The sequence below is a fragment of the Sabethes cyaneus genome, chromosome 3 (genome assembly GCF_943734655.1).
Source record: "Sabethes cyaneus chromosome 3, idSabCyanKW18_F2, whole genome shotgun sequence".
Lineage (NCBI taxonomy): Eukaryota > Metazoa > Arthropoda > Insecta > Diptera > Culicidae > Sabethes > Sabethes cyaneus.
In genome coordinates, this window is record NC_071355.1 from 245,523,315 (window position 1) to 245,537,975 (window position 14,661).

Genomic DNA, 14,661 nt, shown 5'->3' on the forward strand with positions numbered 1-14,661 from the left:
GAAACTCAAATTATTCCATTATTTTTGCAGATTTTAGTACAAGTTAGATACTTATCAAATAATACTGTTACTGGTAGTTCGATACTTATCAAACTTGTACCAAAATATGCAAAAATAATGGAATAATTCAAGTTTCCACCACTACTGGTACTACCACCACTAATGGTGCGTTTACCCTAGCATTGTTGCATGTGGCGATTTCAATGAAGGCAACCACGTGTTTATTTACCAGACGACGAACACGGTAACGGTGCTGCTAAAAATCAAACGATGATCGCAGCAAACAGTGTCATGGCGTTTGCAATGCGTTGTGGATTTTATATGGAAAACCAATTTTCTGAATTTTTTAATCTTTCAAGTAAATTTTCCGATTTTTCTCGCCGTAAAAACATAGCGGTGGTGGAAACGAACACAATAAAGAAAAGACGGCTCAAATCGGACGCTCCGTTCTCAAGTGATGCGCGGTCGAACTTTTTCACTTCCATTTTTATATATAAGATTTTGACTTATATCCGACAAATTATTTTTTTGCCCCCCGAGTTTTCATGCCAATTTCAAAGGGAGGGGGGGGGGGTTAACAAAAAACTTTAAAAATAATTTGCAATGGCCTCATTTATTTTTACATTCATCGCTAATTGCGAAACGGGCCATAAGGCCAGCTCTCCAGCGGAAATCACTATTCATGGAGCACCTAAAAAGAACTATGAATTTGGCATTGCAGAATACTCCCTCAGTAATCTTTTCCTCTAACTGCAATGGTATATTAAAATGACATTTTTCAAAATATTTCTGTGATTTAAAATTTCCTTCCAGATATAAATCTGATTCGGGCAACTTCGAAAACATGGTTTCAATTCCTTTCCAAAGTAGTGCGCATGGCCCATTCCCATTCCCAAATCCTGCAAAAAAGCTTATGTCCGAATTTTATTTCGCCCATAATGTCCTTGCGTATGAAATAAAATGTGTAATTTCAATGTCATAATGGATTATGCTCTTTGGCATCAAAAAAAAAATTCTGAGAGGTTTATGCTTAAAGTAAAAATCAATCTTGGGCGTAACTGTTTTGACATAGTCAAATTTCAAACGCATTCATGTCAGTCACAATAACGGGATGAAACGAACAACGAATTTTATTCCATCGTCCTCTGGAAATAAGATACAGCAGCTTAACACAATAAATAGTCATTGTTTTTTACAGAATGTGATTGAATGAATGTGATGTTTCAAATAAATTAAAATTCAACGTAGGAAAATTTGGCATAAAAATACAGTTAGTAAATTATTTGCGCAGAATAAATTTAACTTTCGAGTGACCAGTACAAAAAACGAAATTGACAAGTCACGACAAAAGTGACTTGCTATAAGCCCTGCATGCATTCTCCTTAACAATGGATTTAACTTTATCGAACATTAATCTAAACCGCTCCCACCCGATAACGATGTTTACTACCTACTCACCACATATGATGCTTACAAATTCGCCGTTAAAGATAAAAGAAATTAGAGGTGCAGAAAAGCTACTTACAGTGAAAGGCACAACACAGAGAAATGCGTTGACTTAAGTTACTCTGCTAATCATTTTAGAATAATCTGAAAATAGAGAAAGAAAAAACTACAAGGTATACAGCTCTAAGGGTTGTACGAAAAGGTGACGTAGGACTATATAAGATCATCAGATCAAAGACTAATGTAAACTGCATTTCTGGCATATGTAAGTGTAAGAATCTGTAAGTGCCATTGTTTAAGTGAATGTTTAAAAGAGAAGAGCGAAATACTCAGATTCAATTCTTCATTTAATGCAATGGTGGCTTTGAAAATACGTGGACGGGGGTTCATAAGTACAATGCCTGCAACCTTTGAGACATAGAGATTTCTTTTAACAATCACTTGTGTACATTATAAAGGTTGAATTGGCAATGAATGACCAATTTCTGTTTTATTTGTATGAGAGTTCATATCCTCCTACCACAGGGGTGAGTGGTCTCAACCCATCATGAAATGAATAACTTCAATATAAATTCATGCCTCCAAAACCCCTTACATGCCAAAATTGGTTCCATTTGCTTGATTAGTTCTAGAGTTATGAGGATATTTGTATTTCATTTGTATTGGAGCCGCCTAAATATTGAAGGGGGAGGGGTCATAATTCCCCTCCTAAAGAGGGAGGGGTCTCAATTCACCATAGAAAAAAAATTGCCTATAAAAACACCCACATGCTAAATATGGTTCCATTTGATTGATTAGTTCTCGAATTATGAAGAAATTTGTATTTCATTTGTATAGACGCCCTCCCCCGCTCCTAAAGTGGGGAGGGGTCTCAATTCATCATAGAAAAAAATTGTTGTCTCCAGAAACACCCACATGTCAAATTTTGTTCCATTTACTTGATTAGTTCTCGAGTTATGCAGAAATTTGTGTTTCATTTGTACGGGAGCCCCCCCTCTTAGTGGGGGGACTATCATAAGAACCTTCCTTGGCCCCAAAAACCTCTATATACAAATTTTCACGCCGATCGATTCAGCAGTTTTCGATTCTATAAGGAACATACGGACAGACAGAAATCCATTTTTATAGGTATAGATATGTAATCGAATTTTCTCAACCTGCAAGCATATCCTGTAATATGGTATAAAGGATACCACATCCTCCCCCACCGTAAAATGAACTGTAGCTATATGGAGCTGTAGGGCACTCTCTCTCTCTCGTCTCATTTTCTCTCTCCTTCATTATCTTTCTCTTCTCATTTTCTCTCTCTTCTCATTATCTTTCTTTCTCCTCTCATTCTCTCTGTTTCCGTCTCTCATTCTCTTTCTATTTCCCTCTTTCATGCTCTCTCTGTTTAGCACCTACAAAAAAATGATGTATAAAACTAACTTTAAGAAAATTTTCTGAATTTTCAATAAAAAAACTGAAAAAAATCAAAATCACTTCCTACACTGAAAACAAAGCATTCCAAAAATTAAAAATCGATTTCCAAAAAAACGCCATCTCAGAAATTGATGAAAATTTTTTTAAAGATAGATAATTATATGGCCTACAAATCTTCCACATACTGCAAAATGGTGAAATTGAAGAGAAAAAGGTTTTCCCAACAAAAACTTTTTTAAGTCCTTACCGGGAAAAAAAGATATTTCAGTATTTCCAAAATTATAGCACATACAAAAAAATGATGTATGAGTGACCTTCATCAAATTTTCTGAATTTTCATAAACAAAATACTGAAAAAAAAATAAAAATTATTTCCTACACTGAAAAAAAGCATTTCAAAAATTAAAACTCGATTTCCCAAAAAACGCCAACTCAGAAATTGATGAATTTTTTTCTAAAGATAGTTAATTATGTGGTCTACAATTCTTCCATACATTGCAAAATGGTCATGTTTGAGAGAAAAAAAATTTTCTAACAAAAACTTACAGCTGTTTATATCTTTTTTTCAGTATGTATATGAAAAAGTTTTTGTTAGGAAAATTATTTTCTCTTCAATTTGACCATTTTGTGATGTATGGAAGACTTCTAGGCCATATAATTATCTGTCCAGAAAAAATTCATCAATTTTTGAGATGGCGTTTTTTTGGGAAATCGAGTTTTAATTTTTGAAATGCTTTCTTTTTTCACTGTAGGAAATAATTTTAATTTTTTGCAGTACTTTTTTTATGAAAATTCAGAAAATTTTATGCAGGTCACACATGCATCATTTTTTTATAGGTGCTATAACTTTGGAAATACTGAAATATCTTTTTTTCCCGGTACGGACTTAAAAAAGTTTTTGTTAGGAAAACTTCTTTTCTCTTAAATTTCACCATTTTGCAGTATATGGAATACGAATCTTCCATATAATTATCTATCTTTAAAAAAATTTCATCAATTTCTGATGGCGTTTTTTTTTTGGAAATCGATTTTTAATTTTTGAAATGCTTTTTTTTCAGTGTAGAAATTAATTTTTAAATTTTTCTGTATTTTTTTATGAGAATTCAGAACAGTTTCTAAAAGTCACCCATAGATCATTTTTTTTGTAGGTCCTATAGTTTTCGAGTTAAATTTTTTATTAAAAACAAGTGAAAAAAATTGCGCCCTTTCCAAAAGTTAGTCTAGAGCAATTTTGGAAAAACTAAGTATGCAAAGTTGCTTATTTACATGAACTCTTTACACATACAAAATTTCATTGAATTTTGAGAGAGTCGTGTCAACCTTTGGTCGAGTTGGCGTGAAATCCGTCACAGGTAAAACTTGAACCGACATTAAATTGATTCAGGAAATCCAAGAAACATTTCTAAAACCGCTTGGTTGTTTTATTTGAATTTTAAAAAGGTTTTATTGCGGTATTTGTCAGCTCTGGTTTTGTTATGGAATTGGGCAAAATTTCTCGGAAGAATATTAAATTTCAACACCAAAAATAATTTTTTATGCGAGGCCATACTGACATATTCTAGCATTTTTTATCCTGCAAACCAAATTCCATTTAAGCAAAGTGTGAGTTGCAGAAACAAAGCTATTATTAAGTGGTTTTCATATCACAGGGAGATACTAGAATGTTTTTGCTAGAGGTTGAGATTGACTAACTGAATATAATTATTTTGTTCAATTCTGGGTTTTAAAAGTTGCAAGATTACGATGACGCGTTGATTTTAGCCCGCTGCCATTTTAATATGCACGATGAAATTTAATGCGCACATGCTACACAACTACGGAAACTACGAAAGATTTCGTAACAATTTAATTTGAGTGTAAAACTGTCCAAAGCAGCCCAGCAAGACGGTACCCAAATTCACATGAACTTGCTCATTGTTTGCTGTGAGCTGTTCACATATTTTCACGAAAAGGTGTTCCGAAAGGATGACGAATCCAGAAGTAGTGTAATATGATTTCTACAAGATTTGGCGAAATTACAGAAGATTAAATTTTAATACCCTAATCAAACAGATCGAAAAAATATTCTTGCCATAAAAACTTCCAATGTGACATAAGAGTTCTATTTTCAGGATTTATTTTCAAATGACCGGTGCATGTTCAAAGCTTTCCGATCGTTTGACACGTGGTAATTGTTATGGAAAAATCACATCCTTTGTGCCACATTAATTCACTTTTTTTTCTAGAAATCTCAATTCCCCGAGCTCTCAACAAGCAATGAAAATTAAAAAACAATTACTTCTATAATTCCTAATTTTGTGCTTGATGGCAACATCCTTTATGGCCAGTGCACATACTGAAGTGATAAGGTACAACACGACCTACTACTAGCATGCTAGAACTTGTAAGAGCGTGTCCAATCATTATTGCAGCTTCTAATGTTACTACGCTACAAATTGATGAAAAACCCGTCCAGACAAGATAAAGCAATGTAAACAAACAACCGCGTACCGGTAGATATGAATCGAATTGACTTTTCTAAACAGAAGAAAAGTTACTGATTCCGCCCCTTTTGCAGAGAAATAATATTCAAAATATTTTGACGACGTTGAATTAAAATAATAAAACATAGTCACATTCCACATATTATGCAATTTCATGAAAATTTCCTAAATTCCGAGCATCTGACCGACCACCAAGTGACTGCGGTATCGTTCTAATGAAATGCATCAGTAAAGACCGGTGGAATCCGATAAGATAACACCGTGACACTGTCTAGTGGTTGCTCTCCATTTCATCATCGCATACTCCCGTTAATCGCACAAATCGAAATTCGGTTCTCTATAAATATTTGACTTCTTATGTTCACCGTGGTAGTCATCCCTTTGCCTTTGCATTGAACAAATTCGGAACAAATCAAAATGGTTTTTCTGATGCTGATAGCGTTTGTAATTTACCTCATTTACCGGTGGAGCGTCGCGACATTCGATTATTTTGTCAAACGTGGAGTGCCTTTCGTGAAACCTCTGCCTCTTGTCGGAAATCTATGGCCGGTGATAAGAAGAAAGCAACATCCGGCGGATGCTGCCGTACTTGGGTACGACCTGTACTCGCAGAATCGCTTATCGGGGATGTTTCAATTTCGACGACCCGGCTATCTGATACACGATCCGGAGCTGGTGAAGCAGATAACAATCAAGGAATTCGATCACTTTACTGACCACTCGAATGTGATACCGGTCGATGTGGATCCATTTTTGGGACGGTCACTTTTCTTCATGGATGGGCAACGATGGAAAACGGCCCGGTCGGGATTGAGTCCGGCCTTTACCGGCAGTAGGATGCGGAACATGTGTACCTTGCTGTCCAAATATGCGAGCGGGGCGATGCAGCGTTTGCTGAAAGATGCTGGTGGGAGACCTTTGGAGAAAGAGGTTCGAGAATTGTCTCAAAAGTGAGTTACGGATGAAGTTTGAACTAGCTGCAGGAATTCTAATAATTTATATTTAGGTTTGGCAGTGACGTGATCACTTCCATCTCATTCGGTATTGAAGTGGATTCGGTTCACGATCCAAATGACATGTTCTATCGCATGGGCCAGCGATTGACTCGGACCGGCGGTCTTCAAGGCATTAAATTCTTCCTTAGCTTCATACTTCCATCGTGGATTTTTAAAGCTCTAAAAATCCGTTTCCATCCGAAGGACACAGTAGATTTCTATCTAAATTCGACGGTTGAAGGTATTCGGCAAAGAGAACAACAGAAAATTATTCGCCCAGATTTCATACATCTGCTTATGCAAGCACGAAAGAACCAACTGAAGGAGGACCAATCTGATACGCAATATAGCAGTACGGGATTTAGTACCGTAGAGGAGCATCTAAAATCGTCAACGGAAAGTAGCGATTACACCGATATGGACATCGCTGCAGCAACTGCTACATTCTATTTTGGAGGGATTGAAACTACGACGGTTCTGCTCAGCTTTGCCATCTACGAATTAGCACTAAATCCGTCGATTCAGGAAAAACTTCGCGCTGAAATTGACAACGTTCAAAAGGAGTTGGAAAATGGAGAACTGACGTACGAAGGTATTCAAGGAATGAAATACCTAGACATGGTAGTATCGGAAACGCTCCGTAAATGGCCCCCACTAGGGGTAACGAACCGTCGCTGCATCAAGCCGTACACGGTTGAAGACTACAACGGCAATAAGATTGTCATAGAACAGGGAACACTGATTCAAATTCCAATTGTGGCATTTCATCGTGATTCGAAGTATTTCCCGGAACCAATGCGCTTTGATCCGGAACGATTTTCCGATCAGAACCGAGCTCATATCAATCGGGACACATTTATGCCGTTCGGGACGGGGCCGAGAAACTGTATCGCCTCGCGGTTGGCGCTCATGCAGGCCAAATGTTTTCTGTACTACATTTTGGGTAGTTTTACGGTTGAACTCTCCAGCCGAATGAAGCTTCCCATCGAGATTGATAAGACTTCCCTCGGTTTGAAACCGGTAGGAGGATTCTGGTTCAATCTGATACCGAGAAACGGAGCGGATACTTTGGGTGACGGTGGCTTTGTTTAGCACATAGTAAGAAGACTTGTATGATACGGTTAAGTTTAGTTTAAAATAAATAAATAATATGGATTTTATGGAACAATCGGAGAACTCTGATTTTGTAAATATTTCTTGTACCTTCATAAATGCATTAACTACAAAGTAAAATTATGGGCCTTCTGCGTTTCAATTTGGACAATTATTTCGATTATTACCCATTTTACCCTTTTATCAAAACGGCCTGTTAATTAATCTAGCCAAAAGAGGCTAGAAACATCATATTCTCGTCTTTCTTCACTAAACATACATTGTGGACGTTGACGCTGACGACGCCGTGCGTCGTCGCTGGTTAGCATTCGCTATTACTTACTCGCTCCCGCTCGCTCGCAGTTCTGAACGTGCCGTCGCCGTAGGAGGAAGTTAGTGCCGGGTGCTGTCGCGTAAACAAACCCCACCCAGCGCAGTTGTTTACAATGGAGTTGATCCACGGCTGCGCTTTATCTGCTGCTGCTCTTGTTGTGGTTTATCTTTTCTATCGTTGGATCGTCGCCACCCACGACTATTTCAAGAAGCGGAATGTTCCGGCCCCAAAACCGTACCCGGTGTTTGGCGGATTGTGGCCAATGTTCGCCGGGAAAATGCATGCCATCGATGCGGCATCCGAGGGTTACCGACTGTTTCCGGATGCACGGTTTTCCGGATTCTGGACCTTTCGAAATCCTGGTTATTTGATTCATGATCCGGCACTGGTGAAGCAGATTGCTATTAAAGATTTTGACCATTTCACGGATCACGGTAACAATGTTTCACCGGAGGTGGATCCAATTTTGGGACGGTCTTTGTTCTTTATGAGTGGCCAACGATGGAAGCATGGACGATCTGCACTCAGTCCGGCATTCACCGGTAGCAAAATGAAAAATATGTTCAGCTTAGTATCTAACTACGTAGAGAATGCGATGTTGAAACTGGTTAACGATGCCAACGGGGAGAAGATGGAGAAGGAGATGAAAGATCTATTCCAGCGGTAGGTGTAATTAATACTAAATATACTCAATTGCGCACTACTAATGAAGCGTTGTTACAGGCTAGGAAGTGATGTCACCACATCGATCTCGTTCGGTGTGGAGACTGACTCGATTCACAACCCTGATAATGATTTTTTCATCAATGGAAAGAAAATGACTACCACCAGCGGATTCCAGGGATTGAAGTTCCTTTTGATGTCGCTTTTGCCTGCAACTTGTTTCACGACATTCGGATTTCAGATTACCCCTCGAAGTGTAACAGAGTTTTTCGTAAACATCGTGTCCAAAACGATTGAAAATAGAGAGAGGAACAACATCAAGCGGCCGGATTTCATTCATCTGCTTACGTTAGCTCGGAAAAACGAACTCAAAACGGATGCGATTTCGGATACCCCGCTGGAGAGTGCCGGATTTTCAACCGTAGAGGAACATTTAGCAGCTTCGAGTGGAACTGTACAATGGACCGACCTGGATATTACAGCAGCTGTGGCATCATTCTTTTTCGGTGGCTTGGAAACTACTACCACACTTCTTTGCTTCGCAGTTTATGAACTGACAGTGAATCCCGATATTCAGAAAAAGCTAAGAACAGAAATTGATGATACCCAAAGAAGTATGGAAGATCGGAAGTTGACCTACGAGACTTTGCAGAAAATGCAGTATTTGGATATGGTGGTTTCGGAGGCGCTTCGTCGCTGGTCTCCTGCTGGACTGTTAAACCGCAAGTGTATCAAGGAATATACCATGGAGGATTTCAACGGAAATAGGGTGACGGTCGAACGAGATCAGGTCATACAGTTTCCGGTCAAGGCAATCCATTTGGATCCCCGTTACTATCCGGATCCGTTGCGGTTCGATCCGGAACGGTTCAGTAAGGAGCGGGTGCGCAACATCAGACAGGATGCGTTCTTGCCCTTTGGCAGTGGTCCGAGAAATTGTATCGGCTCGAGGTTGGCACTGATGCAGTGCAAGTGTTTTCTGTACTTTTTGTTCGCGAATTTTGTGGTGGAACTTTCCGAACGAACCGATGTGCCCATTAAGCTCGACTTGAGGGCACTGGGTATGCAGACCAAGAGTGGATTTTGGTTTCAACTGATTCCGAGAAGGGATACGGGAGACATTTGAAGTTTAAGCCCACTATAAACTGTATTTTGAAATTAAATAAATGAGTGCCTATCATTTTACGTGCTGCAGAAATCCTGCAAACCATTTTATCTTATGAATTTATTAACCAAAGCAAAATGTGTTATTTAACAAAATAATTGATTGTGTATTTTCATTGTGTTTACTAAAGCACTGAATATTTTAGTGATTGTTTTTTAATAAAAAAAAATTATTCCTCGCTGACAATTCATCCATTTTTCGACTTTTTGAATGTATAAAGTGATGAAAAATTGACAAGAATAGTCAATATATAATCGTGAAAGCTAAGGACATTGTGCATGCACTTTATCGAAGCTCTAATCGACTGATTTTGAGCTAATTTAGTTTTAAACTGTTTTTCCTAAAAAAACATGAACATAAGCAAAATGTGCTCTAGAAAAATACGTTTTGTGATAAGGAGCAGATGAAGATTACAACACGGATGAACCGACGAACATTACGAAGTTTGTGGTAATGACGTTGCGGTCGCCTGCGAAGGCTAGGACTTGGCTACTTTTGCCGAAAATCGTTTATTCCGTTTCGATGCCCGCTCGCCAGATCACACCTTCAATAGTGATGTTAAATAACACACAGGGCAGTCTATCCGCTTGCCGCAACTCTCTGCGCGATTCGAGAGGACTTGAAAGTGTCCCCGAAACACGCACGCAGCTCATCACTCGCTCCAAGGTAGCTTCGACCAGCCGCGTCAGTTTGTTCGGAAAACCATTCTCGTGCATTATCTAGCGGTTTGCGCTCGACTGTATCGTATGCTGCCCTAAAATCTACGAAAATATACTGCGTGAACAGGTTGTACTCCCGACCTTCACGGAGGATTTGTCGGAGAGTAAAAATTTGATTTGTACAGGCCCTCATAAAACCAGCCTGATACTGCTCTATAAAATCTCTTGCTACTGGGGATAGATGCCGTGGTAATTACAGCGATCGGGTCGATCACCCATTTTTGTGAATGGGATTCCAAATCCTTAAAATTATCCCCCTCTCTCTCGTTCTCTCTCCATTTGCATATCAATGATAGTTACCTTGGTTATGTGTCAGCAAACGACTACCGTGGATTCGCGATAGTTTATTTGTTACAATCATCTACCTAACTTATAAAATCATAATAAATGCACGTCAAATTTATAAAACCGTTGAACTCTTTAGTTTCAGCATATTTTTTGGCGTTGGTTCGTTGAAGCCCACCCGGCACGAATCCATGTTAAGAGGTAGAGATCTTATTCTTTGTACGTGAGAGGATGACTCCACTTACTACAATCTCGAATAGCTTAGAACCCGACAAGCTAGTGATGCCACGGTAATTTCTAACATTCTGTCGGTGGTCTCCAGATTTGAACACTGGAAACATGAAAGACTGCTTACATATTTCGGGACCCGCCCAGTTAGCTTCGAGGTACGATGCTGGTCTAACAAGCTAGTCGTCGTATGTTCGAATCTCGGCTAGGTGGTGCTTGCTAGTTAGAGTCAATAGGATCGTTGCACTGGCCCCGTAATTTTCCTGTACTCTTACAGCCGGCTGCGAAGTCTGCCGATAAAGAAGGGTAATGTCTAAAGACGGTATAAACCCATGGCTTTGCCTTTTACATATTTTGGGAAATTTCGCTTGCGCAAAAGATAGCATAGCAGGACTAGAAGCATCTTAGCACATTTACTAAAAACAACAGCTGAGATTCCATCGGGACCCGCTGAATAGAATCGTTTTAGTTTCTTTGCTGCAGCCAAAATCATATCGGCGGTGAATTCAAAAATTGTTAAACCGTCTAGACTGGCTTGGACATTATTAGAAAATATTATCAATTTATACTCATTATTAGACGAAACCTTGTGTTTTTTGTCTTGACCTTGAAAAGCGGTCAGGCATATATTAATATATTTTTTTTGAAACGGTGGTTCTACAATTGATGAAGGGACGGTAGGGGAAAGTGATGAAGAATTTTTGAATGGAAGGGAAAGAGTGAACAGATGTGGGGGTGGGGTTATTGGTAGCTACGCTTAATAAGTTGTCGTTTTGACTCCTACCTTTTGTCAAATGCTGGAAGGTGCATGGATCGAACCAAGCTATAAACTGAGATCATAACCGGATTCGAACCCACAACACCCGCTAGGGCATGTGACTCGCTGGTACTTGTACCTTTGAACCATAGAGGCGCTGGACAAAAGGAGACTGCGCAACCCCCCAAGGTTAGATAAAACTTCTCGGTCGGTGGTTTCTACAGTAGACGGAGGAAGAGGCACAAATTATGTCTAATAATACAACCCATGTCGCTGGCTTAATAAGGGGGGTATATCGAGGAGTACACTATGGAGGATTCCAACGGAAATAGGATGACGGTCGATCTTCTACGATTCGATCCGGAACGGTTCAGTAAGGAGAATGCTCAGAATATTAAAAGGGAAGCGCTTCTGCCGTTTGGCAGTGAACCGAGAAACTGTATCGGTTCGAGATTAGCATTGATGCAGTTCAAGTGTTTCCTGTACTTTTTGATCGCTAATTTTGAGGTGAAACTTTCCGAGCGAACCGACGTACCTGTAATCGTTGCACAGTACCATTGGTCCAAACAGCGAAATACGTGAAGTTTTTCACATGTAGTGTCTTGAGGAACGTCTCTTGGTATACCAAGCCCCTTCTTGTGAGAAAAATCTTTGGGTGATTAATTCCCTTACAAGTAAGATACGAAATTTATTTTCTCGTATATTCGAGATACATGTTTGGTACTTTCGGCAAAGTTATAGTAAATATCACTACAAACAACTTTGTCGAAGACACCATATTTATATCTCTTCATTATCTATGAAGCGTTATTCGTGGTCAAACCCTTTAAAACAGTTTTTAAACCCTGACTTATTCTGGTCAATTTTAACGTGTTCATAGTGTTCTAGAAAGTTGTTTATTTTGCTAAAGTCAACGCTTTTGTAGAACATTATTATATGTTATTTTCTGAAGTTTCGGAGATATTGAGCTCTTTTGGTGAAAAACAGTACTTCTTTGAGCTTAAATATTTCCCAAGATGGCAAATGGTGGTAGATCAAACAACCCCTACTTAAAAGTATAACAAAAAACCTGTAAAAGCAAGTGTCAATTGTCTGTATCTGGTTGTATCCTCAAAAGTTATAGTGGCTTCAAAAATCCCTCTCAGTCATGTTTAGAGAACAATTAAACTGTACTTCGGATGCAATAAACGCCATTTTGTTTACGTTGACAATTTTTAACAAGTTAAGTTACCAGCAATTTTTTCGCCTATTTCCGATTCGAAAATGAATGTAGACTTAAAATTATTTGATGCAATTAATAAGAGAAAAGCTTCCAAATAACTAACTTAAGTCTATTTCAAACTTTTTTTCCATCAAACCTTTTTGATTGCAGAAAAATGGAAACCATCGAAGGTGCCACTGAACGATCTGTTCCGTGCGATGCAGGTCGCCCTGGAAGCGGGCATGACCGAACCGCGCACCCAGCTGAACGGTGCCATCGTCATCCTGGACATGGACGGTCTGTCGTTGTCGCAGATCATCCAGTTTTCACCGCGTTTCGCGGCCATGGCCGTCGAGTGGGTCCAGGAGTGCACGGCAATGCGCCTGAAGGCGATCCACGTCGTCAACAATTCGTACCTGTTCAATATGCTGTTTACCATCTTCAAGCCGTTTTTGTCCGATAAGTTGAAGAAACGGGTATGGAATGATGGGATCCATTTCTGTTGTGATTCGTTGCAATTTTGCTTCGTATTTTTAGATAACCTTCCACAACCGGGATTGGGCTTCGCTGTCGGCTCAGATCGATCCGGGCTGCCTGCGACCACGCTATGGCGGAACATTGGAAACCCCTGAATTCGAAGGACGGCTCATCGGTGAATTGCTTACACTCTATCAGAAGGATTACGAAAGTAAGTTGAAACGGACTGTAAGCATAACCCCTGAAGCTAATTTGGTTTTTTTTTCGTTTCAGTCGCCAATTCTTACGGCTATACCAAAAAAGTTTAACAATTAAAGCATCAATCTGTTTACCAGGTTATATCAACAACGTTAAATTATGTCATAATTTATGGTTATTTGTGATAAATCAGTGTCAGGCTTAAGGATATTATTAATTGCGAATAATTTTAAACAGGGTCGTCCGCTGGTTTTAAACTGTAACAAAGTAAGTATTTAATTAACAAAACAAAACGGAAACATCTTACATCAATTATAATTAATAAGAATTATAAGAATGTAAAATATTTATTGCGATCAACAATATCAATTAATTGGAAATATTCAATGAATGACAATAATAAAGTCTCTCGTTGATTAGCACACAAGCGAAAAACTGTCACAGCACAGAGTTAGTACGAATTTGCGTTTCAATAAAATTCATTTTAAAATTGTGATAAGCAAACCCATTGTCTGGAACTGAGCTAGAATAAATTGACGGTTTGAATAGTATGGATGACAAACCATTCTGAACTCTAAGAGAGACTTTTTTCCTTCGGGAAACAAAAACGCTACCCACATAAACCACCGGTTTTAACGGTGACGGTGACGAGGAAAGGTGCGTCATGCCTGTTGAACGTAACTCTGCCAGCCATCCACATCTGCCCAGTGGAACCGTACCCGTAGATGTTAGGCAATTGAGAATGCAAAACAAAATTAACAAAAAAAAAAACTAAAAACTACAAGCCACTTCTCTTCTAGAGAAGAAAGGTACACAACAAAAAGGAACTGCGTACCACGTGCCTTGTTCGAAATACAGCAATAAAACAAAAACTATAGCGCACACCCGGACGGACGGTGGAAAGGTGTTATCAGTTACTGCCACCGCCGACCTGAACCGGTGCTGCTCTATTATAGCCGGCCCTACCAGCAGGTTTCAACCGGCACGATGATATCGTCCGTCAGTCAGTTGAGCTCGAGAATCCTTTATTAGCTTGTTGTGTTAATTTGAATTCGAAGGCGGAAACCGCACGAGTCAAAACTAAACTAAACGGTCTCAGCGATCGTTACTGTAATGCTGATTGTCGTCGTGAGTGGATGCGTCCTGCCAATCCTAGCAAGCGTCTTCTGTCGGATTACAATGCAAGAACTGTACAA

The 14,661-nt window shown here is 39.2% G+C and overlaps 2 protein-coding genes across 2 annotated transcripts in view; both read left to right on the forward strand.

Annotated features, from left to right (window-relative positions):
- The window catches only part of LOC128744329 (alpha-tocopherol transfer protein-like), a 37,708-nt gene extending 23,793 nt beyond the window's left edge, over window positions 1–13,915 (forward strand). The window contains exons 4-6 of the mRNA XM_053841235.1: window positions 12,962–13,266; window positions 13,328–13,478; window positions 13,541–13,915. Coding sequence (XP_053697210.1) covers window positions 12,962–13,266; window positions 13,328–13,478; window positions 13,541–13,575 — 491 coding nt within the window. The 3' untranslated portion in view covers window positions 13,576–13,915. The remainder of the gene's footprint in view (window positions 1–12,961; window positions 13,267–13,327; window positions 13,479–13,540) is intronic.
- Window positions 7,841–9,671, forward strand: LOC128744328 (cytochrome P450 9e2-like). The gene is made up of 2 exons (XM_053841233.1): window positions 7,841–8,435; window positions 8,496–9,671. The coding sequence occupies exons 1-2, from the start codon at window positions 7,885–7,887 to the stop codon at window positions 9,559–9,561; spliced, it is 1,617 nt and encodes a 538-aa protein (XP_053697208.1). The 5' UTR covers window positions 7,841–7,884; the 3' UTR covers window positions 9,562–9,671.
- Window positions 13,916–14,661: the final 746 nt, after the last annotated feature.